This window comes from Grus americana, chromosome 2, assembly GCF_028858705.1.
Source record: "Grus americana isolate bGruAme1 chromosome 2, bGruAme1.mat, whole genome shotgun sequence".
Lineage (NCBI taxonomy): Eukaryota > Metazoa > Chordata > Aves > Gruiformes > Gruidae > Grus > Grus americana.
This window is the reverse complement of record NC_072853.1, coordinates 489,356-513,314: the sequence shown is the minus strand read 5'-3', so window position 1 is coordinate 513,314 and position 23,959 is coordinate 489,356. Positions and strand designations below refer to the sequence as shown.

Here is a 23,959-nt window from a genome sequence, read left to right as displayed (position 1 = left end):
CCTGCGGGTTTGGGGCACGCGGGGCCCGGCAGCTCTGGGGCGGGCGCCCACCAGCGTGAGCGTGGCTGGGGGCTGTGCAGCCCCCCCGTGCCCATGCCGGGGTCTCCGCTCCCCACCGCTGCCTGCCGCCTTGGCAGTAAATCTCCGCACACCCCGTGGCCGCCCCGCTCCCAGTAGCGCTGTCAGTCGGGACGGGGGTGCCGGGGATGGTGCCACTTCTGCAGCTGACGCTGTCCCCAAGGCCACAGCATCCCCCAGGCCCCACGTCCCCCCACCGCTGCTGGGGGGGTCCCTCCTACGCCGGGCGCTGTGGCGGTCAGAGCGTCCCCGTGCCCCACCGCGCTGGGCTGGGGGGCCGCAGGAGCCCTGGCTGGAGGGGGCCGGACGCGGCGGTGGTCCTCTCCTGCTGCAGGGCCGGGGGGCTGGGATCCCCCGGCAGCAGTGGGGGGGTCCTGGTCGCTTTGCTTTGCTGTGGGACCTCTTCGACCCGGGCTGGCTGGGGGCTGCCGCATGGGGATGGGCGAGCCCCCGGCACCCCGGGCACCCCGGGCCGTCCCAGAGTCCCTCCGGGCTCTTGGGAGCGGCGCTGGCACGTGACGGGAGGAGGAAACTGTCTGGGTGCCTGTGGGCCGGCTACGCACCCCGCCACGGGACCTGGGTGTGCCCACAGGGCGGAGAGCCCGGGTGCCATGAGCCCTGGGTGCCGAGAGCCCTGGGTGCCGAGAGCCCTGGGTGCCATGAGCCCTGGGTGCCATGAACCCTGGTGCTGGGAGCCCTGGGTGCCGAGAGCCCTGGGTACTGAGAGCCCTGGGTGCTGGGAGCCCTGGGTGCTGAGAGCCCTGGGTGCCGGGAGCCCTGGGTGCCGAGAGCCCTGGGTGTCATGAACCCTGGTGCTGGGAGCCCTGGGTGTCATGAACCCTGGTGCCGACAGCCCTGGGTGCCGAGAGCCCTGGGTGCCATGAGCCCTGGGTGCTGGGAGCCCTGGGTGCCATGAACCCTGGTGCTGGGAGCCCTGGGTGCCATGAGCCCTGGGTGCCGAGAGCCCTGGGTGCCGAGAGCCCTGGGTGCCGGGAGCCCTGGGTGCTGAGAGCCCTGGGTGCCATGAACCCTGGGTGCTGAGAACCCCGGTGCTGGGAGCCCTGGGTGCCGGGAGCCCTGGGTGCCAGGGCTCTCCCCATGGCGGTGCTCGGGGTCCCCAGCCGGTGTGGCCAGGGCCGTGCCGGGGTCCCGGCAGTGGTGCTGTGTGGGTGGCAGGCAGCTGCCGGGCCCGGTGGGGTGCGGGGGGTGGCTGTGGGTGGCAGCTGCCTTGTCCCCACCTGCCAGCCCTGGGGACGAGCGGCCGGGGGGCGCGGGGGGAGGCGAAGCGGTGCCAGCACCGTGCTGCCGGCTGCTGCGGGACCCCGGGACGCGGGGACGCGTGCTCCCCCGGGGCCCGGCCCGGCCCCCCCCGCACGAACAGGGGCAGGAGCGGAGCAAATATTGACGTTAGCAGGATGCGGCCGCTGGAGCCCTGCCTGCCGCCCTGCCTGCAGCCCTGCCTGCAGCCCTGCCTGCCGCCCTGCCTGCCGCCCGCCGGACAGATGCTCCCGGGGGTGCGGGGGCCACGTCCCCGGGCAGATGGCGGCGGCCCCCGGCCCCCCCCGGGCTGAGGGTCCCGTGTGTGTCCCCCCCCTTCCCGGGCGGTGGCTCCGGCGCCGGGGCGGTTCGGGAGGGCGGTCCCGGGGTCCGGGGCGGGGCCCGCGGGGGTTCCCACGCGGGAACCGGCCGGGTGGGTCGGGGCGGGCGGCGCGTCCCCGCCCCGGAGCGGCGGTGGCGGGGGGGGGTGGGGGTGGGGGGGTGGGGGCAGCGGGGCCGGCCGTGCCCCCCCCCGGGCGGATGGCGGGGCCGGGGAGGGGCCGCTGAGTCAGGGCTGGGCCGAGCGGCGGGTGCCCCGGCCCCCCCCCCCGGCCCTACGGCCCCCCCCCCCCGACCCGGGGGTGGAGCTGCCGCCAGTCTGCCCGCCGCAGGCAGCCAGCGCCGCGCCGAGCCGTGCCGAGCCGTGCCGGGCCATACCGCGCCGTGCCGGGCCATACCGCGCCGTGCCGGGCCGTGCCGAGCCGTGCCGGGCCGTGGTGAGCCGTGCCAGACCATACCGCGCCGCGTGCTGTGCCGTGCCGAGCCGAGCCGAGCCGAGCCGAGCCGAGCCGTGCCATGGTGGCCGGGATGCTGATGCCGCTGGAGCGGCTCCGTGCCATCCTGGAGCTGCTGTTCCGCGAGGGCGTGCTGGTGGCCGAGAAGGACCCACGGCCGCGACGCTCCCACCCGCAGCTGCCCGGCGTGCCCAACGTGGAGGTGCTGCGCGCCATGGCCTCCCTGCGCTCCCGCGGGATGGTGCGGGAGACCTTCGCCTGGCGCCATTTCTACTGGTACCTGACGGACGAGGGCATCGCCTACCTGCGCCGGTACCTGCGCCTCCCGCCCGAGATCGTCCCGCTCTCCCTGCAGCGCACCCGCCACCCCGCCGCCCCTGCCCGCCGCCCTGCCGACACCCGCTCCGGCACCGGCGTTGGCACCGGCGTTGGCACCGGCACTGGCAGGGCGCGTCCCGCCGGCGGTGACCGGCTCTACCGCAGGAAGGAGGAGGCCGAGCGGCACGTGGAGCCCGTCGTCGTTGCCGCCGCCGCTGTGGGGGGAGTGTCCCAGCCGCCCCCCCAGCCCAGCCCAACCCCAGGTACTGACCAGCACCCGCGGGAGGGGGCCCTGTGCCAGGACCCCCAGGCCGGGCGGGAGGAGGGTCCGTCAGCCCCCACCCCGGGTGCCCCCGGCGCTGAGCTGATGCCACGTCCCCGTGCCCGAGGGCAGGCCACCCCTGTGCCCTCCCAAGGTCAGGGTCAGGGGGCACCTGCAGCCCCCGCTGCCCGGGGATGAGCAGGGGGGGGGGGCAGGGGGGCCGCCATGCCCCTCTGCATCCGCAGGGACCCTGTGGCCCTGCAGAGCTCTGGGTGTCCCGGCACGGGGGGAGCGCCGTGCTGGAGCTGCGGTGGTCCCAGGAGGCCAGGGTGGTCCTGGGGGCCAGGGGTGCCAGGGTGCGGCGGGGCGGCTCCCCGAGATGCCCAGGTGGTGGTCGGGCAGGTGGGCTGCTGGGGACCCCCGGGGCTGCTGGGGTCTCACTGCTGCCGTCCCCCCCTGGGCTCCCCATGGTGGGGAAGGGGCTACAGCGTGGGGGAGTGTGCTGGGGGGGGGGCTGTGCCGTGGGGGAGCTGCACCGTGGAGGGGCTGTGCTGTGGGGGACCCGTGCCATGGGGGGGGCTGTGTCGTGGGGGGGCTGTGCCATTGGGAGCCTGTGCCGTGGGGGGCCCGTGCCGTGGGGGGGGCTGTGCCGTGGGGGGCTGCACCCCGAGGTACCCGCTGTGCTCAGGGTGGGTCCGGACGGACGGACAGGGGCAGCTGGGGCGGGCAGGGCTGTTGGTGGGGAGGGGGCTGCCTGCGGCCGGGGGGCTGCGGGGGGGTCCCCGCCCGGTCCCCCCAGCGACACGCGATCCGACACACGATCGGTGGCAGCTGGATCCGGCGGGGGCTGCGGGTCCGGCCCCCCCCCCCCCCCCCCCCCCGGGCTGGGCAGCTGCGGCCGGCGCCCTGAGGCCGCGGTGAGGGCCCCGCTGCCGCCTCCCTGCTGCCGGCCCCCCCCCCCGCTACCGTCCGTGACTCAGCCCGCAGCCCCTGGGCAGCCGCCGCTCCAAGTTTCCAGCACGAAGGCGCCGGGCCCGCTCCCTGCCAGCGCCGTGAGTCACCGGGCTGGCGGGGAGGGGGGGGGGGCAGGCCCACGGGCCCTGCTGCACCCGTGGGCTGCGTGGTCCTGCGTGGACCGGCCCCGCCACAGCATCCCGGTCCCGCTCGGCTCATCCCCTGCACCGCGCATCCCTCTGCTCGCCCCCGGGTCTGCCTCGCTCGCCCCCTCCTGCAGCCCCGGGGACGCCACGCACCGCGCCCCACACACCGCACCCCACGTCCCACGTCCCATGTCCCGGGGGGGGTTCCCCGAGCTCTGCCCCGGGGGTCGGCCCCTGCGCTGGGCTCCGGGACCGCGGGGCTGGGTGCTGCGGCGCGGGGGGACCGGCCGTGGGGCTGGGTGCTGCCCGAGCCCCTGCCCGGCCCCGCGTGGGGGGGGGAGGTCCCCGTGGGGCGCGGCCGCGGAGCCCCAGCCCCTCCCGGGACCGAGCCGTCGCGCCGCTCCGGCGGATCCGGGTCCGGGTTTTCCCTCCGCTGCGGGGAGCCTGGAAAACCAGGCCTGGATTGCGGGCCGGCGGGGACGGGGTCGCGCCGGCGGCGGGGGGCTGCGGGGGTCCCCGCGGGACGGAGCGGGTCCCGCTGTCGTCCCGTCCCCCCCCCCAGCCCGACCCCGAGCCGGCAGGACGGTTTCCTCCGGCGGCGGGGTCCGTTCCCAGTCATTAGCGCCGGGGTAATTAACTCCCCGACGTGGCGGCCGGGTTAACCCCCCCGGCGCCGGGGGTCCCGGGGTCCCGGGGTGCCGCGGCCGCCCCGTCCCGCCCCCGCCCGTGTCATGTTCTAACTCGGGCTCGGTGACGGGTCCCGGTTATTTATATCGGCGCCCGCTCCCTGCCCGCCCCCCCCTGCCCCCGCCACCGGCGGAGCCGCGTTGCGCCCTCGCTCCGCGCTGCCCGCTCCCTGCCCGCTCCCTGCCCGCTCCCTGCCCGCGCCCTGCCTGCCCATGAAGGTCGTGCCGGGTAGGTGAGACCCGCCGGGACGGGACGGGACGGGGCGAAGGGGGGGGGGCTGGCGCCGCCCGGACGGGGCGTCCCGGGATATAAAAAGCCGGGATGTGAGTGATGGGGGCGAACGGACCGGGGCGGGGGGAGGGGGGGGGGGACGGACATGGAGGGGGGTGGGGTGGGCCCGATCCTGCCCCGGTACAGCGGGCGAGAAGGCGTCTCCCCGCCGCGGACCGGGAGGGGTTAAGGCGGAGCGGGATCTGCCCCGGGGGGGGCGGGCGCTGGTGCGTCCCTGCCCCGCCGCTCCGAGCCGTGCCGAGCCGTGCCGAGCCGTGCCGTGTCCCCCATGGAGGACACCGGTTCCCTCTTCCCTTCGCTGGTGGCCGTGGGACACGCAGCATCCCTGGCCCTGGTCTGGTACTGGCGGCGGCGTGCGGAACCGGGGGATGCAGGTGAGTTCGGCTCGGCTCGGCTCGGCTCGGCTCGGCCCCTCGCCCCGCCCATCCCTTTCAGGAGGGGGGGGGGGAGGCGGGACGGGGAGGGACCTGCTGCCCTGACAGTCCTGGGGGGCTTTAGGGGGGGACCCAGTCCCGGGGGGAGGAGGGATGCGGCCGCATCCTGGTACCCACGCTGACTCAGCATCGCCAGAGTGTGACCCCCCCACACCTGACAACATTAGGAGGGGGGGTCCCAGCAGCCCCCCGTCCAGCCCCCCCTCGACGCCCCCGCCCCGACGGGGTGCTGTTGCCCGATCCCCCGCAGCATCCCCAGCCCCCTCCCCATCATTTTTGGGCGCCCGACAGCCGAAATCTCCCTGTCGGGAAGCAGCAGGTGTTTTCCCGAGGCGTGAAGGCGCCAAATATTTTTGGGGACAGGGATCTGGTGACAGGAGGGACGGTGGGGGGGCCGGGGAGGGACACCGCGGCATGTTGGCTACGGGTGGGAGCATCGGTGCGGATCCCGGTGTTGGCAGGGATGCGTGTCCTTGCGGGAAGGGCGGGCAGCGCTGGCCGGTGTGCAGGCAGCTGCCGACGCAGGCAGATTTTTTTGTGGAAATCTCCCCCCCCCCCGTCTTTTTCCCACACCGTTGTTTTTACCTCTGTGCCAGCAGTTGCCGGGGCACCGTGCCCGACGCAAAGTTGCCTGCCGCGGGGGTGCGGGCAGGGGCTGCCCGCGGTGCGGCACACTTGTGCCGCAGAAGGGCCGGGCCGGCCGCGGCCGGGCTGGTCAAGGATTGCGGTCGGAGTGCGGCTGTGGTCGAGCGCCGGGGATCCCCACACATCCCCGCTGGCACTCGCCGCCGTCCCCGGGCGCTGAGCTGGGTCCTGGGGGTCCCACGAGACACCCCCCCCCCCCCGAGCCTGTGTGGCCGCAGCCACGTGCGTCCCTCCTGCCAGGCCACATCTGCGTCCACCGCGACGTCGGCAGCCGTGGGGCGAGCCACCGTGGTCTCGGTTCCCCCCCCCCCCCCGGCGCTTTCCAGGGCGTTGGCTGGGGTTTCCGTCGATCTGTGTGCGGCACTGGGAGCTGTCACGCTGCCTGCCTCCGTGCTGCCTGCTCTGTGCTGCCTGCTCCGTGCTGCCTGCTCCGTGCTGCCTGCTCTGGGACAGCCCTGGCCCCCTCCGCTGTGGCAGCCGAGCTTAGGAAACCACGGCGTAGGCACGGTCCCACTCGCCGTGGTGAGCTGCATTGGTGGGAGATGCTGCAGCCACCCCACGGGCCTGGCCTGCCTGTACCGCTGCCCGTACCGCTGCCTGCAGCCAGCCCGGCTGCCAGATAAGGCGGGCAGGGCACCTTGACGGGGGCCCGGGCTGCTCCCCGCTGGGGGGGCCGCTGTCCCTGGCGCCTGCCCAGGGCTGTCCAAAGGGCACCCCCAAGGTCACACCTGCCGGGGCCCATCATCCTCGCCGTGCCGCGCCGTGCCGTGCCGCACCGTGCCGTGCCGCAGCCCCCCGAGCTGGGGGATCCTGGGGGGCTCCAGCAGCACTGACCGCACTTGGCCCTGCCCGATTCTGCCCCTCCAGGGCTCGGGGGGGGATTTCCACCCGTGGTCCCCGTGCCGTGCCATGCCGTGCCGTGGCGGTGTGGCGGGCGGATACGGGTGCGGTGAGAGGGGTCTATTTTTGAGCATCGTTCCTGGAATACCCGGGGGGGGGGCTGTCTCGGTGCCCACGAGGGGCTGCCCGGCTCCGCACCGGCCGTTCTGGGTCGCAGTTTCACCGTGGTGTCAGCGTGGCTGTTTACCCCGGGCACCGCGGCACAGCTGGTACTGGTGTCTGGGTTCTCCATCCCCATCCCCGGCTGGGCTCTGGGGGGGCCGTCCCCGTCCTGCAGCTGCTGCCGTCCCAGGGAGAAGTGAGGGTCCCCGGGGGGATGCTCCGGGAGAGCGTGGGGTGCTGCCGTGGGCTCGGTGCCCCCCGCTCCCCATGCCCCAGCAGGGACACCGGGGGGGCAGCGTGGGGGGAGCCCTCGGGGGTGGCCAGACCCCCCCAGGGCTGCCCCCCGGGGTGCTGTGGGGCCGGGATGGAGTAGGGACTGAGACCGGCGGCGGGTTTGGGGCTGCAGAGGGGTTGGGGACAGGCAGCGAGGGGAGACCCGGGGGTCGTGGCACAGCGGCTGTGACAGAGCGCGGTGGGTTGGTGGCGGCAGAGCCGGCTGGTTTTGGCGGCGGCAGCGCGAGCTGCTTCGGCAGCAGGATGCTGGCTGTTTGTTTGGGCCCTGCTCCGGTTTCCAAGGCTGCCAGATTCGTGGCCAGAGACGTGGTGGCGGCAGTGGTGGGCGGGGGAGGCCCCCAGAGGTTTGGGAACCCCCCTCGCCCCCCCCCGCCTGCTCCACTCAGCTTTTCCACCGTGCTGGCGGTTCCGGCTGTGCCAGGCCGGGGGCCGGGGGGGGGTCGGATGCTGCTGCCGGCTGCAGCCGGGCTGGTGACTCACCGGCCTGGCGGGAAACGGCCGGGGCTGGGGCTGGCAGCTCCTGCCTGCACTTGGCAGCAGCCCAGGCCCCCCGGCACAGCCCTCCGGCACAGCCCAGGCTCCCCGGCACAGCCCAGGCTCCCCGGCACAGCCCTCCGGCACAGCCCAGGCCCCCCGGCACAGCCCTCTGGCACGGCACCCGGCCGGCATGGGGAAGCTTTTTGCAGCGCTGCCCCATGGCCTTCGTGTTTCTGCCCATGGGGCGAGGGGCTCCCCTCGGACCAGGCCAGGGGCCAGCCATGGCAAACGTGGCGGGAGTGGCACGCACATCCCGAAGGAAACGTGTCCCGGTTCCAGGTGGTGTTTCCTGCTCACTGGGTGCTAATCGCCCCGTCCCAGCCCTCCCCGCTCCCCCCAGCTCCTTATCTCTGCGGCACAGCTGGGACGCGCTGCGCCGTGGGGCAGAGCCGTGGGATGGCACCGTGCCGTGCCGTGCCGTGCAGCGCCGTGCCCAGCCCCCACACGCGGGCGCTTGCGGCCAGCCTGGCGCCGGAGCCGGGCTTGTGCCACGGCTGATGGCTGGGTTGTGCCATGAGACCCCTCTGCCCTGCTCCTGGGGGGCGCGGGCTGACAGGGCTGTGCTGAGCTCCGGTACCCCCCGGCACCCACGGTGCTGCCAGGGGCCGCGGCAGACCACAGACCACCCGGGCTTGTCCCTGCCTGGGGGTCCCGTGCCCGTGCCGTGCCCGTGCCCGTGCCCGTGCCCATGCCCATGCCCATGCCCGAGCCTCCCCTGCTCCTGCACGGCCTGGCCGGCGCCGCGCTCTGCCCACGGCTGCTCCGGGACAGAGGGATCCCAGTGGAGCACCCCGGGGGTGGGCTCCGTCCGGGGCCGGGAGCGGGGCCGGGAGCAGGAAGAGCTGGGCCTGGCAGAGGCCGTGGGCTGTCTGAGTCACCGGCCGCGGCAGGGCTCCCCTCCAGTTGCGGCCGAACGCCGAGCAGAGCGGTGGGAGCTGGAGCCAGGGCCCTACCGGGACGGCACGATGCTGTTCGAGCTCTGCTGCTGCTGCTGCTGCTGCTGCGGGCGAGGAGGCAGGTGTCCCGCAGGTGCCGGCGTGCGTGGGGTACCCTGTGGCGGCATCCCCGGGACCGCCGTCCCCCCGGGAGGCTTCTTCCCAGTGCGGCTTCGCCATCCGTGGTGATCGCCCTGCGCGTGCCGGGGGGCTGCGGCCGGGCCCCGCGAGCGGCACCGGGGGCGATGCCGGGGAGGGACGGGTGCTGGGGCAGGCAGCCGGGCAGCGCCTGCCGGCAGTGGCAGCGCTGGGGGGCAAGAGCTGCCCCCCACCCACCCCGGGAGCTCTGTGTGTGTGTGGGTTGGATTTGGGGGGCCCCGTGCCTGCAGTAACGGGGGGGCTTCGGGGGGCTTGCGCGAGGCTGGGCACGGCGTGGGCAGCTGCCCTCGGCTCACAGGAACGGGGGGCTGGGGGGCTCAGCCCTGCCTGCAGTGGCCGGACGGAGAGGGCTGCTGCCCCTGCCTCGCCCGGGCAGAGGGGTGCGTGGGGGGCAGCGGTGCGTGGGGTACCGGGGTGCAGCGGGGAGAAAGGCGCTGGGTGCTGGGGGGCATGGGTGCAGGGGCTCTGGGTGCAGAGGGGAGGGGGTGCTGGGTGCGGGGCAAGGGGTGCACGGATTGGGGGTGCTGGGTGCCCAGCACGGGGGGGGGGGGGGGGTGTCCCACCCCGGGGAGGGCCAAGGGCCGGGGCTGCGGGCAGACGGTTCCGGCGGAGCTGGGGCCGCCCGGGGGCGGGACGGGGCGGGGCGGGGGGGGCGGTTCCCACTCGGGCCCCATCCGTCCCGTCCCGTCCCGTCCCGTCCCGCGGGGAGCGCAGCGAGCATGGCGGGCAGCGCGGCCGGCCCCTGCCCCGGCGGGCTCTGGCTGAGCGGCGGCTCCGAGCCCGAGAGGCGGCGGTACCTGAGCGCCCGGCTCTGCTGCGCCGGTGCGGGGGGGAGCGGGGGGCGGGACCGGGGGGGCCGGGGGGAACGGAGGGACCGGGGGGGCCGGGGGGACCGGGGTGCGCCCCGCGGGGCCGGGCCGGGACTCGCTCGGGGGGTCCGGGGCTGCTGCGGGACGGGGCGGGGCGGGGGGGCAGGAACGGGGGGGGCGGGAGGGGCGGGGCTCCCTGTGCAGGCCCCGCCCCTGGAGCTGAGCCGGGCTGAGCTGAGCTGAATTGGGCCAGGCTGAGCCGAGCCGAGCCAAGCTGAGCCGGGCTGAGCTGAATTGGGCCAGGCTGAGCTGAGCTGAGCTGAGCCGAGCCAGGCTGAGCTGAATTGGGCCAGGCTGAGCTGAGCTGAGCTTGTCTGAGCCGGACTGAGCTGAGTTGGGCCAGGCTGAGCTGAGCTGAGTTGGGCCAGGCTGAGCTGAGCTGAGTTGGGCCAGGCTGAGCTGAGCTGAGTTGGGCCAGGCTGAGCTGAGCTGAGCTGGGCCAGGCTGAGCTGAGCTGAGTTGGGCCGGGCTGAGCTGAGCTGAGTTGGGCCGGGCTGAGCTGAGCTGAGTTGGGCCGGGCTGAGCTGAATTGGGCCAGGCTGAGCTGAGCTGAGCTTGTCTGAGCCGGGCTGAGCTGAGTTGGGCCGGGCTGAGCTGAGCTGAGCTGAGCCAGGCTGAGCTGAATTGGGCCAGGCTGAGCTGAGCTGAGCTTGTCTGAGCCAGGCTGAGCTGAGTTGGGCCGGGCTGAGCTGAGCTGAGCAGGGCTTGTCTGAGCTGGGCTGAGCTGAGCGGGTCTGAGCTGAGATGGGCCAGGCTGGACTTGTCTGAGCTGAGCTGGGCTGAGCTGGAGCTGGGGGATGGGCTGAGGAAGGGGCCGGGTGTGCCCACGCACTGCGGGGGGATGTGTGTGTGCACATGCGTGTGCACATGTGCGTGTGCCAGGGCACAAACGCACGTGTGTGCGTGCACCCCAGGTGTGTGCCCTGTGTCTGTGCACACCTGTGTATGTCCCTGCCTGTGTCTGTGCACACCCCGCGTGTGTGCCTGCCCACGTGCCGGTGTCCGGGTGTCCGTGTGTGCACACCCATGCGCAGGGGTGTGCCAGCCTGTTGGTATGTGCACGTGTGTGCGGGGGGGGGTGTGCCGGCACGCCTGTGCGTGTGTCGGTGTGCGGGCACGCGTGGCTCCCCGTGTCCCCTCCTCACACCGACGGGGGGGTCCCGTGCCGCGCCTCGCTGGGCTGCGGTGACCCTGGCACACGGGCAGGCCCCGATCCCCGGTGCTGCTGCGCACACCCCGGCCCCCATCGGTGCCCCGCCGCGTGCCGGTGGCCGGCGGGTCCTGCCCGCCCCGTGTCAATGTGAGGCCGCCCACACGTGTCATGGCAGGGTGACCCGGAGCCGGCACTGACACCCCGGTGCTGGGCAGCGCTCGCGCCCTGCCGGCATCCCCGCGTGCAGCCGTGGCTTCCCCAGCAGGAGGGAGGCTCCTGACGGGACCGGTTCGGGGTCCCACCACCCCTGGGTGCAGCCGGGTTCCTCCTGGCGCTGGCGCTGCCTCATCGTCCCGGTCGGGGCGCGTCGGCTCGGCGGGGTGCGGAGCTCCTTCCCACCAGCTGCCTGTGCCGAATGTGCAGGCAGCAGTGGGCGCAGGGCCCCCGGGCTGGCAGGGCCCTCCCGCCCCAGGCCGCGCTGGCAATCCTCTGCGGCGTTGGGTGCTGGCAGCCGTCTGGAGGCAGCACCCATTTCCTGCCCGTAGGCAGCTGGTGCAGGCAGGCGAGGTGCCCATCGCGGTGCACCAGGGAGCCTTGCTCTGGTGCAGAGGGGAGGGGTCGGCTCCGCCAGACCGTGGGTGCCGGTGCTTGGCGGGGTCCCCGGGTGCTCCCGTGGAGCCCCTCGCTGTCCCGCCGCCCACGGAGGGTGGTACGGACCCTGTGGTGCCGGCGTGCCCCGGGGGCCAGAGGTTTGGGGGGGCAGGCTGCAGTCCTGCTGCTGGGACAGGCGCTGTGGCAGCCGGCCCCGGTGAGCACCGCAGCCCCTGCCCGCTCCTGGCCCGGCCGGCGGGGAGATGCCGTGGGAGGCAGCCGGGCTGGCCTGTCTGGGTGCCGGCACCCGCGGGGCCTCGGAGCCGAAGGCTGAGGCAGCTCCGGCCCATCCGGCCCGGCCGGGCTGGCAGCTGCCTGCGATGGGAGCCCTGCCTGTCCCAGGGGCTGCGCCGGGCCTTCTGCCTCCTCAGATCTTCAAAGCGCCCGCGCTGCGCCGACGCCTGCCGCGTCCACCCCCACGCTGCCCGCCAGCCTGCCCGTGGGCCCCAGGTGCCTCCTGCCCGCGGCGGCGTGCGGAGGAGCCCGTGTTCCCGTGCCGAGCGCGATGGCCGTCCCTGGGGATGCCGGCTGGGGTCTGGTAACCAGGGCGGCTCGGCTCGGCTCTGGCAGGAGCTGCGGCAGCCCCAGGGACACGGGCAGGGCCGCGGGGCTGTCACCGGCTCGGGGACGCGGTGCCGGGGCCCTGGGCCGAGGCGTGCGGCGGTGCTGGGGGGATGCTGCCTCACCCTGGGAAGTGCTGGCTGTGCCGGGACATGCCGGCGTTGGCGGTGCCTCCTGCATCCTGTCCAGCCCCCGCCGGCAGCCCGCGCCGCTCGGTTCTCGCTGCTCTGCCGCCCTGCGGTGCCCGGGCTGCCGGCGTCACACTGGAAGGGCCCACGGTGGGAACGGTGCTGGCGACTGTCACGGCCCCCGGGGTTTGCCAGCAGCAGGGAGAGCTCTCAGCCGTGGCACCCGGATCCCTCTGGACCCGGTACCGGTTCGACACGTCCGTCTGCCTGGGCCGACGTGGAGCGGCTCAGCCGGCAGCGAGCGAGCGTGGTGCCAGCCCCGGCCCTGCCGTGCTTGGCATGCTGCCGCCCTGCATCGCCGCCCCGGGAGTGCCGTCGCCCCTTGTCCCGCTGCCGGTACCCACGTGCCGCGGCGGCACGGTGAGCTATAGCTCCGGTATGTCCCTGCCCTCTGACGTGCGTTGGCGTCAGCTGGGCTCCCGCCGTGGCCGCAGCGCCGCGCGCCAGATGTGCTCTGCACCAGATGTGCTCTTGGCGGAAAATGTGCGTGCGGAGCCCGGTGCCGCCCGCATTCCTCGGCGGCCGTCCTGGCCCTACCCCGGCGGGCAGCGTGGCGCTGCCTGCCCCGGGCTGCCTCCTCCCCGGCAGCGGGCAGCCCCTGCCCACAGCCCAGCCCCTGCCTGCCTGCCCGCACCCCGCTGCCCCCGTGCTGGGATCCTGGGCCCCAGGGCTGCGCCATGGCCTCTGCCGGCACCGTCCCGGCAAAGGGGCGCAGGAGCAAGGGGGGGGGTCTCCTGCCACCCAGCAAACCCGGGAGGGGCTGCAGCATCTGCAGCCCCTCTTTGGGGAGCTGGACCCCCTCTGCCCTGGCGCCGCCCCCCCAAACCCTGCCAGACCCCTGTGCCCCCCCAGCTCTCCGGCCCCATGCCACGGCTCTCACAGCCCGGCCGCTCGCTGCCGGCACAGCCGAGGCTGAGCAGGGCTGAGACCCCGGCAGCCCCCGCTGCCTGCGGATGTGGGTGCCGGCGGGCGCTTCCCATGGTGCCGCTCGCCACGCCGGAGCCTCGGGCAGGGTGCGCCGGTTGGGCCGTGAGTCATGGCGGGATGATGTGCCGGAGCCCGTGTTCCTTGGACTCCATGCAAGGGTCGGGCTGTGCCCGCTGTCGCCGGAATCGGTGCTGGCACCGGTGCTGCGTGTGCAGGATGTGGGCGCTGGTCGCTGCGCTGGGCTGGCAGCGCTCGAGGCGCCTGCGGCTGCTCTTTCCCTGCTGCCTGCACCCCAGCGATGGGTGCCGTGGGTGCCGTGGGTGCCACAGGCAGGGCTGCCAGCTCCGTGCCACCCCGGGGTCCCCAGGCAGCGGGGTGCAGAGGGCAGGGAGCAGAGCGGCTGCAGGCTCCCACCCTCTTGCCCCCCCCCCCAGGGGTCCCCAGACCCCGGCTCCCCAAGGAGGGACAGGCTGGGTCCTGCACGGTCCCGGGTGGGACGTGGCCCCCGGTGAATCCTTCCCGCGGTCCCCGAGGCTGGCGGTGTCACCGGTCAGCATGGCGCGTGCCTGATGGCCGCGGCAGCAAATGCTCCGTGGCGTGTCCCCGGAGAGGGGGATTCCTCCTGGCATCCCGTGCCGGCGTTGCCTGTGCCCCCATCCCACGCGAGCACCCCATGGGTGTCCGTGGGGTGCAGGGGCGGGGGGCTCGGCGCCGGGGGGCTTGGCCGCGCCCAGGCCGTGGGGTGCTTGGCCGGGAGCAGAGCCGCTGTCGGGAGGCGTGGGCCTGGCTGTGCCGGCGGCGGCACAGGAGCGCCTGGAATGCATCGCCGGCAGCGCCGGCTGGGGTGGAGGAGCCTGGCCTGGCGCCCCGAGACCGTGTGGGCGTGGGGACGGCACCTCCTCGCCCGGGGGGGGGTCTGGAGGTCTCAGCCCCTCGGCCTGGGGGTCCTGCAGCCCCAGGGACCAGGGACCCGAACCCCCTGGGAGAGGCAGTGGGGCGCCGAGCCCCCCGAGCGCAGGAATCGGGACCGGGGCTTGTAAACCTGGGGGTCCCGAGCCCCCAGTTGTGGGGCCCGTGGGTCCTACAGCTCCGGGGCGTGGGGCTGGGGGTCCTGAGGACCCTGGGCTTGGGAACCGAGTGGGGTAGGGCCTGGGGGCTCCTGGAGGTCCCAGCTGGGGGCCGGGGGACTGTGGCCCCTCGAGGTGGGGACAGGGGTGTCCTGAGGACCCTGAGCGGTGGGAGGGGACGTCCTGAGCTTGTCGAGCTGGGGGTCCCGAGGCCCCGGGATGTGGGGCCGGGGGGTGCCGGCTCCCTGGGGCACGCTGCGGGGTCCCCCCGGGCGGGTGCGTGGGGTCCCTGCCCCAATCCCGCGGCGCCTGGGCGGCTCCGGGGCGTGGGGAGGAAGGGGTTAAACAGAGCCACAGCTGGGGAGGTTTCCTGTGGGCAGGATCCGTGCCCGGGCGGGGAGGGAGGGAGGGGAACCCCAGTCTCCTCCCTGGGGCCGCCCCGCACCTCGCCCCGAGGAGCCTCATCAGGGACCGGGGCCGGTAGCACGACACAGAGCGGAGACGAACCGAGCTGCGTCGGTGCTCAGCGCGGGTGACGGCGGCGACCACCATGTCCCGGCAGCGGCTGCGCAGCCAGGAGGAGGTTCTGTCTGCGGGGCAGAGGACGGGCTCGGAGGACAACCTCTACCTGGCCGTGCTGAGGGCCTCCGAGGGCAAGAAAGGTAGCGGGACCCCGTGGCGCTGGGGACGGCGTGCGGCGCGGCGACTGCCCTCCGCGGGACCACCCCACCATCCGATCGGTGTGGGTCCCGTCCTGCAGCATGGGGGGCTGGTCCCTGCACCCCGTACCAGGGCAGACCCCCAAGCTGGGGCGGTGTCCCCCAGGCAGGCTGTGGGGCAGACCCCCAAGCTGGGGCGGTGTCCCCGGGGCAGGCTATGGGGCAGACCCCCATGCTGGGGCGGTGTCCCCGGGGCAGACCCCCAAGCTGGGGCGGTGTCCCCCAGGCAGGCTGTGGGGCAGACCCCCATGCTGGGGCGGTGTCCCCGGGGCAGGCTATGGGGCAGACCCCCAAGCTGGGGCGGTGTCCCCCAGGCAGGCTATGGGGCAGCACCGTGGGGCCAGAGCTGGTCAGCAGGGCCGGAACCAGCAGCCCCCCCGGCCAGGCAGTCGGGGTGCTGGGTCCCAGTGTCCCACGCCGGCGCCTGTCCCCATCCACGCTGTGCCAGCGCCGGGCGCGGGTGCTGCCTGCCAGCCCTGCCTGCGGCAGGCGCGAGCGCTTCCTCCCACGCCCTGCCCATCCTGCCTGCGGCAAGGCCACGGCCCGTCCCTCGGCGTGCCGCGGGCTGGGCGCCGCCGGCCGGGGCTCACCTGGGTGTCAGGGCTTTTCGGGTGCGGGTCCAGCCCGGGTGCGCGGCGTGGGAGCGCTCCCCTCGGCATGCACGTACCCGCCGCCCAGCGTGCCCCATGCTTCCTTCCTTCCTCCCGCGCCGCTGCCGCTCCCCGGCCCTCACTTCCCTGCCCATCACGCCCCGGCCCTGCCATCGAGCCGCCCGTGGGTCCCGCGGGGACCGGGTGCTGGCGTCCCTGGGTGCCGGTGTGCTCGCCCAGGAAGGGTGGGTGTGGGCCGGGCGCCGGCCGTGGGGCGCTGGGTGCTGCGCGGGCAGATCCCGGCGTGCTCCGGCGGGGCGAGACCCGGCACGCGCCACCATGGCCCCGCCAGATCGCAGCGGCATGGGTGGGGGGGGCGTTGTGGAGGGGTGGCCGTGGGGCCGGTGGCATCACCCCACATGCCCAGGGCGTCCCCTCCTGCCACCAAACCCCGCTGGGTGCCCGGCTGGCGCTGGCACTGTCCGTCCTGGGCTCGTGGCGATGGTCGGGGCCTGGGGGCAGCGGGGTGAGGAGCTGCCCCCCGTGGCGAGCGGGGCCGGGCCGGTGGGTGCTCGTTAGCGGGGTGCACGGGATGGGTGCTCGTTAGCGGAGTGCACGGGGTGGGTGCTGGTTAGCGGGATGTACAGGATGGGTGCTCCTTAGCGGGGAGCACAGGATGGGTGCTCGTTAGCGGGGTGCATGGTGTGGGTGCTCGTTAGCGGGGTCGGGTGCGGGGCGGGGCTGCCTGGCTGTGTCAGCCGTCCCCTAATGACAGGGCAGCGGGCAGGGAGTGCCCGTGAGTCAGAGGCCCCACAGCCCTGCCTGCCCGCGGGGACACCCTGCCTGCAGTGTGGGCAGCCCCGGTGCGGGCAGCCCCGTGGGGACTCCCGGGGCTCTGCCTGCAGCTGCCCGCAGGAGCCGCAGGGAGAGCGGCCGGGGCCGTCACCCTGGGACGGGGGTCTGGGGGTCCCTGTGGGTCCCCCTGGAGCAGCCTCCCCAGGGACGGGGCTGGGCCCTCCCGGGGTTCTCCCCACCCCACACGGAGCGGCGTCGGTGCCTGTGGCTCCTGCAGCTCCGGCTGGGGCCGGGCAGGTGGCGCTGGGCTGTGCCAGGGCAGACCGTGCCTGGGCTCAGCACCATCCTGGCCCGCCACGGCCTGGGGTGAATGCGCTTCGCCCGTGGGTGCGATCGGTGGGTGCGATCGGTGGGTTCGTCCTGACCCCGCGTGCATCGCTCGAGCCATGCCAGGGGTGCTCAGGGCACGCAGCACAGACCCCGTGGGCCCAGCCCCACCCCAGACAGGTCCCACTCGGGGTGGACGTGTTTCGCCTGGGGCTGCGCTGGCGCAGACGCCCCGTGGGCTCCTCCTGGTCCCGCAGGTCCCGCTGGGGCCTGCCCAGAGCGCCGGGGTGTCGCCGGGGTGTCGCCGGGAGGGTCCCCCCCGGTACTGCTCCCCGCTCAGCACCTTGGGCCACGGGGTGCAGGCAGGCAGGGCCCGATCCACGTTAGCTGCTTCCTTCCCCTTGCTCGCCCCGTGACTCACCGCCGCTCCCCAGAGCGGTTGGGTTGGCTCATCGCTTCCTCCGCCGGCACTGCCACCAGCTGTGCCGCTGACGGGGCCTCCGCCGCGCCGGGACCCCCCGCACCCCCGCTCACCCTGCCCTCTCCTCTCTTGCAGATGAGCGAGACCGGGTGCAGAAGAAAACCTTCACCAAATGGGTCAACAAACACCTCATCAAGGTATGGGCGTGCGCCGCCTCCCGCACCCCCCGGCCGGCCCGGCGAGAGTCCTGGGGAGGCTGCACCGGCTGTGCCGGCGGCGTCGCCCGGCCCCTGGCACCGGAGCGTCCCCACCCGGGTGCCCACAGTGCCAGCCTGGCAGAGCACCGCAGGACGGCCCGTGCCGGCGCTCCTGCCGCCTCGGCAGTGGTTGGGCAGCGGTTGAGGCCGCTCGGCTGTTTCTGGGGGGGTCTGCTCCGGGCTGCGGTGGGGCTGGGGCGGTGCCGGGGGCCCTTGCCTGCCCTGCCGCCCCACTTCCCCTGCCCGGCTGTGCCGGGGGGCTGTGCCGTCCTGTGGCCGTGCTGGGCGTTGGGCCAGGCCGGGAGCTGCCAGCCCCCCCTCCCACACACGCTGGCAAGCACCGTGCCGGCTCCGGGAGGGGATGGAGCTCTGGCCCCGGGCACGAGGGGACCTTTTGCGGGCTTTGATGCCGCGGAGCCTGGCAGCTCTGCCGGCTTCCCTGCCCGCGCCCCCTCCGCCCCGGCACCGCCGCGACTTCCTTTGGGCACGGGGGTGCTGCACCCTTCCTGCCTGCCCTGGGGGTCCTGTGCCCACCGCGCTGCGCTGCCTGCGCTCGGCAGCGCCTGCCCGCGCCCTCCTGTCCTGTCCTGCCATCCCATCTCCGGCGGTGCTCCGCTCCTTCCCCGTGCTGCCCACGCTGCCCGCCCAGCCGAACCCCGCCGGGGCCTCGCCAGCGTGCCGGTGCCTGTCCGTGCCGCGCGGCGGGCAGAGCCCCACGTCAGCACCTGGCACGCGCCGAGGCGGCTTCCCGGCCCCCGCGCACGGACGTGTCCCCGCACGCCAGGCGCCCAGCCGCGCGGAATCAGTGCCGCGGCATCGGTGCCGGCGCGGGGTGCCGCTGCCTGGGGCAGGTCCCGGCCGCCCCTTGCCCGTGCCGGTGCCGTCTCCTCTCTGCTGCCTCTCCTAACCTCTCTCTCTTCTCTCTGCCTCTCCCCGCGCAGCACTGGCGAGCAGAGGTAGGTCTCTCCCTCTCCACTGTCCCTGCTGTGCAAAGCTTTCTCTTCTCACACCTTCCCTTCACCCCGCCGTGGCCCGACCCTGCGGCTGCCGGCACAGTGGGCAGCGGGTCCCCACGCATGGTGGAGCGATGCCGGCCCTGGCCCGGCCGCTGCTCCGCGAGGCACGGGGGGAGCTGCCGGTGTGTGTGGGGGGACGCACGGGGCTGGGCACCGGGCTGTGCTTGGGGACGTGTGTGAGCACCCGCCGCACCGGGGGGGGAGGTCGTTGGGCTCCCACCCTGGCCGCCCCGTTTCGGTGCCAGCCGGCGTGGGAGTGACCTGGGCGGGAGAGCGGGGGGTGCTGGGGTGGTGCCGGGCTCGGCTGCCCCCCCGGCCCCCCGCTAACGCCGTCCCTGTCCCCGCAGGCACAGCGTCACGTCAACGACCTCTACGAGGACCTGCGGGATGGACACAACCTCATCTCGCTGCTGGAGGTGCTCTCGGGGGACACGCTGGTAGGTGCCGCGCCGACCTCGCTGCCGCACCGCTGCCGCCCCGCTCCCCTGCGCCGGCTCCGCGTGCCGGCACCCCCAGCTGCCGGCCGTCCTGTCCTCTGCTTCCCGCGTCTGCCTCCCACCCTGCTCCCGCTCTGCCTCTCCCCGGCCTTCCGTCCCATCCCGGAGAGCCGCCCGGCACCGCGCCGAGCCCCGCTGGCGCGGCCGCCCCCCTCTGTCCTGCAGCTCCCCCCGTCCCCACCGCGGCCTCTAACGCCCGGACGTCTCTTTGCTTTGGTGAACTCTCTGCTTCTCTGCGCTGGGCTCCTGTCGGCGGGTCTGCCCTGACCGTCCCCCTCCGGCCTTTGCCTCCTTCCTCTCTTTGCACTGCTCGGGCCGGGCAGCCGAGGGAGCGCGACGTGATCAGGAACTTGCGGTTGGTGAGTGGTTCTGCCGTTTGCTCTCCGCATGGCCCCGCGTGCCGAGTGCCCGCCGCGGTGACCGGGAGACGCTCTGCCAGCGTCCCGTGCAGCTGCGCTGTCCCGTCCCGGTGCGGGCGCGGAGGAGAGGTGCCGCCGCATGCTGTGCCGGGGGGAGGCGCGTCCGCACCTCGGGGTGCTCCGGCAGCGGGGTCAACCGGGGCGAGTGCCGGCTGGGGTGGGTTTCCCTGGGCCAGGCCTCGCCTGCAGCAGAGAGATAGGAGCGCGGCATCACCGGGAGCGGTGCCGCGGGGCTGGGACCCCACAGGGTCGCAGCCAGACTGCGGCTCCAGGCACCGTGGCAGGATGTGCCGCATGGCCCCCAGCTCCTCGGGGCTGCCGGAGGGCCCGGGGCACCCGGTGAGGGGATGGCACTGCGGCCGCTGGCCCGGCTCTCCCTCCGGGGCCGGACCCTGCCCCGACCGGCTGCGTTTTCCTCGGGCAGAAGAGACCCTGGTCTGTCACCGCATGGCACGGGGGGGCTCAGGGGCTCCCCGGCCCTTCTGGCAGCCACGGTCAGGCACAGCCGCTGCCGGTGGAGCAGTGGGCCTCACCACAGAGCCGGTGAGGACGTGGGGTCTGTCCAGGCAGGAGCTGCCCAGGGGACAGGTTCCTGCTGGGGAGTTCAGCCGGCACAGTGGTACCTGGTCGCTGCCGCAGGGCGAGACCAGAGAATGCCGGAGAGCTGCGTGCTGCCTCCGGCACGGCCCCGCCACGTCCGCACGGGCCGCGAAGAGCTGGCGAGGGCAGGGCGAGCGGCCGCTGGGGTGCCGCGGGCAGGGGCAGAGCCAGGCTGGGCCGTGCCGGTGCCGCAGGGCCGCTGCTGCAGCGTGGCCGGGGCAGTGCAGGTGCAGGATCTGGCGGCGAGGCCGGCTGCACTCGCCATTGTTCGGTCCGGCAGCGCTTCCTGCCCCGAGCCCCTCGGGGTGGGCAGAGGATTTCCTGGCGGGTCCCTTGCCCGCTCCCCCCTGCGCAGGCGCTGCCTGGACGGAGGCGCGGGGCTCGGGGCGCGGTGGCACCGTGGCCGTGGCCGGTTCGGCAGAGCTGCCCTGGGGAAGTGGCTGCAATGCCCATGCATGGTGCGGGGGGCACGGGCCCCGGTCCCGGCACCGGCTCCCCACGGCAGTGGGGTGCCCGGCGTCTGCGCTTCTCTTGCCTGTCCTGCCTGCACAGGCAGCTGCTGCGTTTTGGGCAGGGGCTGGTGCTGCGCGGGGCGGGGGGGGCCGGGGCCAGACGCCGTGGGGAGCAGGGCTGCTCTCGCACCGTGCCTGGTGCTTGGCTTCCCTCGGCACGGCGGCCAGCGGCCCGGTGCTGGGCGGGGGGCAGTTTGGGCTGGGCTGGCCTCAGCCGGCGGCTTTGTTGGGGGAGAGGCCGGGGCTGTGCCCTCCCCGGCGTGGCGGGGACAAAGTGCGGAGGGCGTGTGGCATCGGCATGTGCGGCGCCGGGCTGGTGCATGGGGGGGGGCGGTGCTCGGTGCCGAGTGTCCCTTGTCTGCACGGGGGCAGCGGGGGGGTGGGACGGCATCCTGGCGGGGCCGAGCCCGGTGAGGGCCGCGGCTCATTGCCCCCTGCTCTCCCCGCAGCCCCGGGAGAAGGGCAGGATGCGCTTCCACAAGCTGCAGAACGTGCAGATCGCCCTCAACTACCTGAAACATCGCCAGGTGAGGGGGGGACGGGGCTGGCGGGACCCCCTGGGCACCCCCAGGCACCCCCGGGGCTGGGGCCGCTCCCGCCCTCCCTGCAGCCCCGGTGTGCCTCGGCCCCGCAGGTGAAGCTGGTCAACATCCGCAACGATGACATTGCCGACGGCAACCCCAAGCTGACGCTGGGGCTCATCTGGACCATCATCCTCCACTTCCAGGTGAGCCCGGCGCCGGCACGCACCGTGCCACGGCCTGGGGGGGGATGTGGCGGTGCCGGGAGGCCGGGGCTCCGCAGGGCTGGGGGCTCCCTGGTGCCACCAGTTTGGTGCCCCGTGGGGGGGCCGGGGCGTCACCGCCGGAGGCTGTGGTGGAGACGGCGGCAGCTGACGGGTCGGCGTAACCGCCCTGTGCCGGCAGATCTCCGACATCCAGGTGACGGGGCAGTCGGAGGACATGACGGCCAAGGAGAAGCTGCTGCTCTGGTCGCAGCGGATGGTGGAGGACTACCAGGGCCTGCGCTGCGACAACTTCACCACCAGCTGGCGGGACGGGCGCCTCTTCAACGCCATCATCCACCGGCACAAGTAGGTGGAGCGGAGCCGGGTCGGCTCCTCGCCGCCGCGCATCAGGGCAGCATGCGGGGCTGGCCGGGGCCGGCAGCGCCATACCCGTCGGCAGGCACAGAGCTCTCGTCTCCCGGCACCCCAGCCCCGTGCCCGCGGTGCCAAGCCTCCCGTGGCATGACCGTGCCCTGCCTTGGGCTCCTGGGTGCGCGGGGGCTCCTAACCCCCGTGCTGGGAAGAGCAGCCCCCAGGGCTGCGGCGGGCCCGGCTCTGGCGCTGGCAGGATTTGGCCCCTTGCAGCAGCCGGCGGTGCAGGGTGATGCCACGCGTGGGGCAGGCGCGTGCTCGCTGGGACCAGCCGCCGGCGGGGCTGGCCGTGCCGATCCCGCTTTGGGGCGACGCAGGCACGTGCTCCCGACAAGTCCCGGCCCATCGGCCCGCGCCGGCGGTGCTGTGGCAGCACAGGGAGCTGCGCAGCTGAGCCGCCTTCCCACGCTGCCGCCCGACCTGCCGACCCGCTGCCTGCATGGGCAGGTGGGTGCCGACCCCCCCGGGCGGCGGGCGCTGTGCCCTCCGCGGCGTGCCGGGGCGCAGGCGGGCAGGCCCCCGCGGGCTCTGCCGGGGCCGCCGCGTGCTTTTGGGGAGCACAAGTACGTGCAGGCGTGCCGCGCCCGCGCAGGGTGGGAGGAGGCACCCGCGCCGCGCCGTGCCGTGCCGCACTCTGTGCCGAGGCGCTGCCGCAGCAGGAACTCACCGACCGCTGCACCGAGCTTGGTCCCGCCATGGAGCGGAGCGGGCGGCATCGGGCCAGGAAGCAGCCGCGGCACCGTGGCACAGGGAGCTCGGCACGGGCTCTGCCGGGGCTGGAGGACGGGGTGGTGATGGTCTGCGAAGACATCCCCGATGCGCCCGAGTGCCCGGCGGCCCCCGGCATCAGCGGCTCCTTCTACTCCATCCAGCACAGCCTGCGCCTCAGGGAGCTGTAGGCACCGGGCTGGGCCGGGGGCTGGCACCCCCGACGGGCTGGGGGGGCTGGGGCTGCTGCCTGACCCGCGGGGACACGGGGGCTCTGCCTGCTCCGGGGTCCGTGCTCGGGGCCGTCGGGATGTCCCTGCCTCCCGGTGCAGGGGTCTCGCCAGCTGCCGGTGCCTGTGGAGCACGGTGCGGGTCTGCAGGGCGTGGGGTGTCTCGGCAGAGGTGCGGGCAGCGCCGGTCCCGCTGCCCCCGGGGTTTCCCCAGAAACCCACACCCACGCCTGCACAAACCTGTGCCGTGGGGCAGGGCGGGCGGAGGGCACTGCCGTCTGCGGGGCGCGCGGCTGCCGGCACGGACCCTGCTCCCGGCCGCTGCGGGGTCCCCGGCGGGACCCCCGCTGACCATCCCCACTGCCCGCAGGCCGATGCTGATCGACATGAACCGGGTGTACCGCCAGAGCAACCTGGAGAACCTGGACCAGGCCTTCACCGTGGCCGAGCGCGACCTGGGGGTGACGCGGCTGCTGGACCCCGAAGGTACGGGCAGGGGGACGCGCTACGAGGGGACGGCGTCCCTGGGGTGGGGGGGGATCTGTCCCACAGAGCCCTCGTCCCTCCTCCCCCGGATCCCGCGCCCCCCCCCAACCGCCCTCCCTCTCCACAGACGTGGACGTGCCGCAGCCGGACGAGAAGTCCATCATCACCTACGTCTCCTCGCTCTACGACGCCATGCCCCGCGTGCCTGAGGTGCAGGACGGCGTCAAGGCCAACGTGAGTCTGGGGGCCGGGGGGCTGCGGCGTCCCCCCACGATGGGCGCCCGGCCCCACACGCCTCCCTCTGCCCAGGAGCTGCAGCTGCGCTGGCAGGAGTACTACGAGGTGGTGACGCTGCTGCTGCAGTGGATCCGGCAGCACACCGTCCTCTTCGAGGAGCGCCGCTTCCCCGCCAGCTACGAGGAGATCGAGGTGAGGGAGCCGGGATGGTGCCACGGTGCTGGCAGGGGATGAAAGGCCCCGGTGCAGGTGGGAAGCTGTGCCGGTGCCCGGGGAGGCGTTTGGCGGTGACCCAGCTGGCTGGCAGCCCGGCCGTGGGATGGCTCACGCCGCAGCGAGTCCTCCCGGCGCGGGCAAACCCGGGATGGCAAGCAACCGACCCCACCGCGCCGTGAGCTGCACGGCTCCGTGGGGAACGGGGAGAGCCAGCGCCCGCTGGGTCCATGCAGCCTGGCCCTGGGGGCTGCGGGATGGGGGGGCTCGGTGCCGGGGCCGGCTGGGAGGGGCTGGGGAGCCGGCGGCCGTGCACCGTGCACCGTGCAGCGGCAGAGCCGGGGAGCCCCGGGCAGGGAGGGCCCCTCTGACTCACTCTTTCCAGGCTGCGTGTGAGTCACCGGTGGCAAACACCAGCTCCCCGCCCGGCCCCTTCCTTCCCGCCAGCTCCACACACATGGAAAATGGGGGGGCATTGCCCCCGCTGCCCCCTCCCGCCCCGGCTGCACCCCCATGGCCCATGCACCGGGACTGGCTGCCGGGACAGGCAGCCTGGCAGGCAGA

At 74.8% G+C, this 23,959-nt stretch overlaps 1 protein-coding gene across 1 annotated transcript in view; it reads left to right on the top strand.

Annotated features, from left to right (window-relative positions):
* Positions 1–1,999: 1,999 nt before the first annotated feature.
* Positions 2,000–23,959, top strand: part of PLEC (plectin) — a 78,708-nt gene continuing 56,748 nt past the window's right edge. Inside the window, exons 1-9 of the mRNA XM_054818517.1 lie at positions 2,000–2,710; positions 17,197–17,258; positions 18,682–18,771; positions 20,812–20,889; positions 20,997–21,089; positions 21,289–21,455; positions 22,830–22,945; positions 23,073–23,179; positions 23,255–23,374. Of these exons, the coding sequence (XP_054674492.1) occupies positions 2,191–2,710; positions 17,197–17,258; positions 18,682–18,771; positions 20,812–20,889; positions 20,997–21,089; positions 21,289–21,455; positions 22,830–22,945; positions 23,073–23,179; positions 23,255–23,374 (1,353 nt within the window). The 5' untranslated portion in view covers positions 2,000–2,190. The remainder of the gene's footprint in view (positions 2,711–17,196; positions 17,259–18,681; positions 18,772–20,811; positions 20,890–20,996; positions 21,090–21,288; positions 21,456–22,829; positions 22,946–23,072; positions 23,180–23,254; positions 23,375–23,959) is intronic.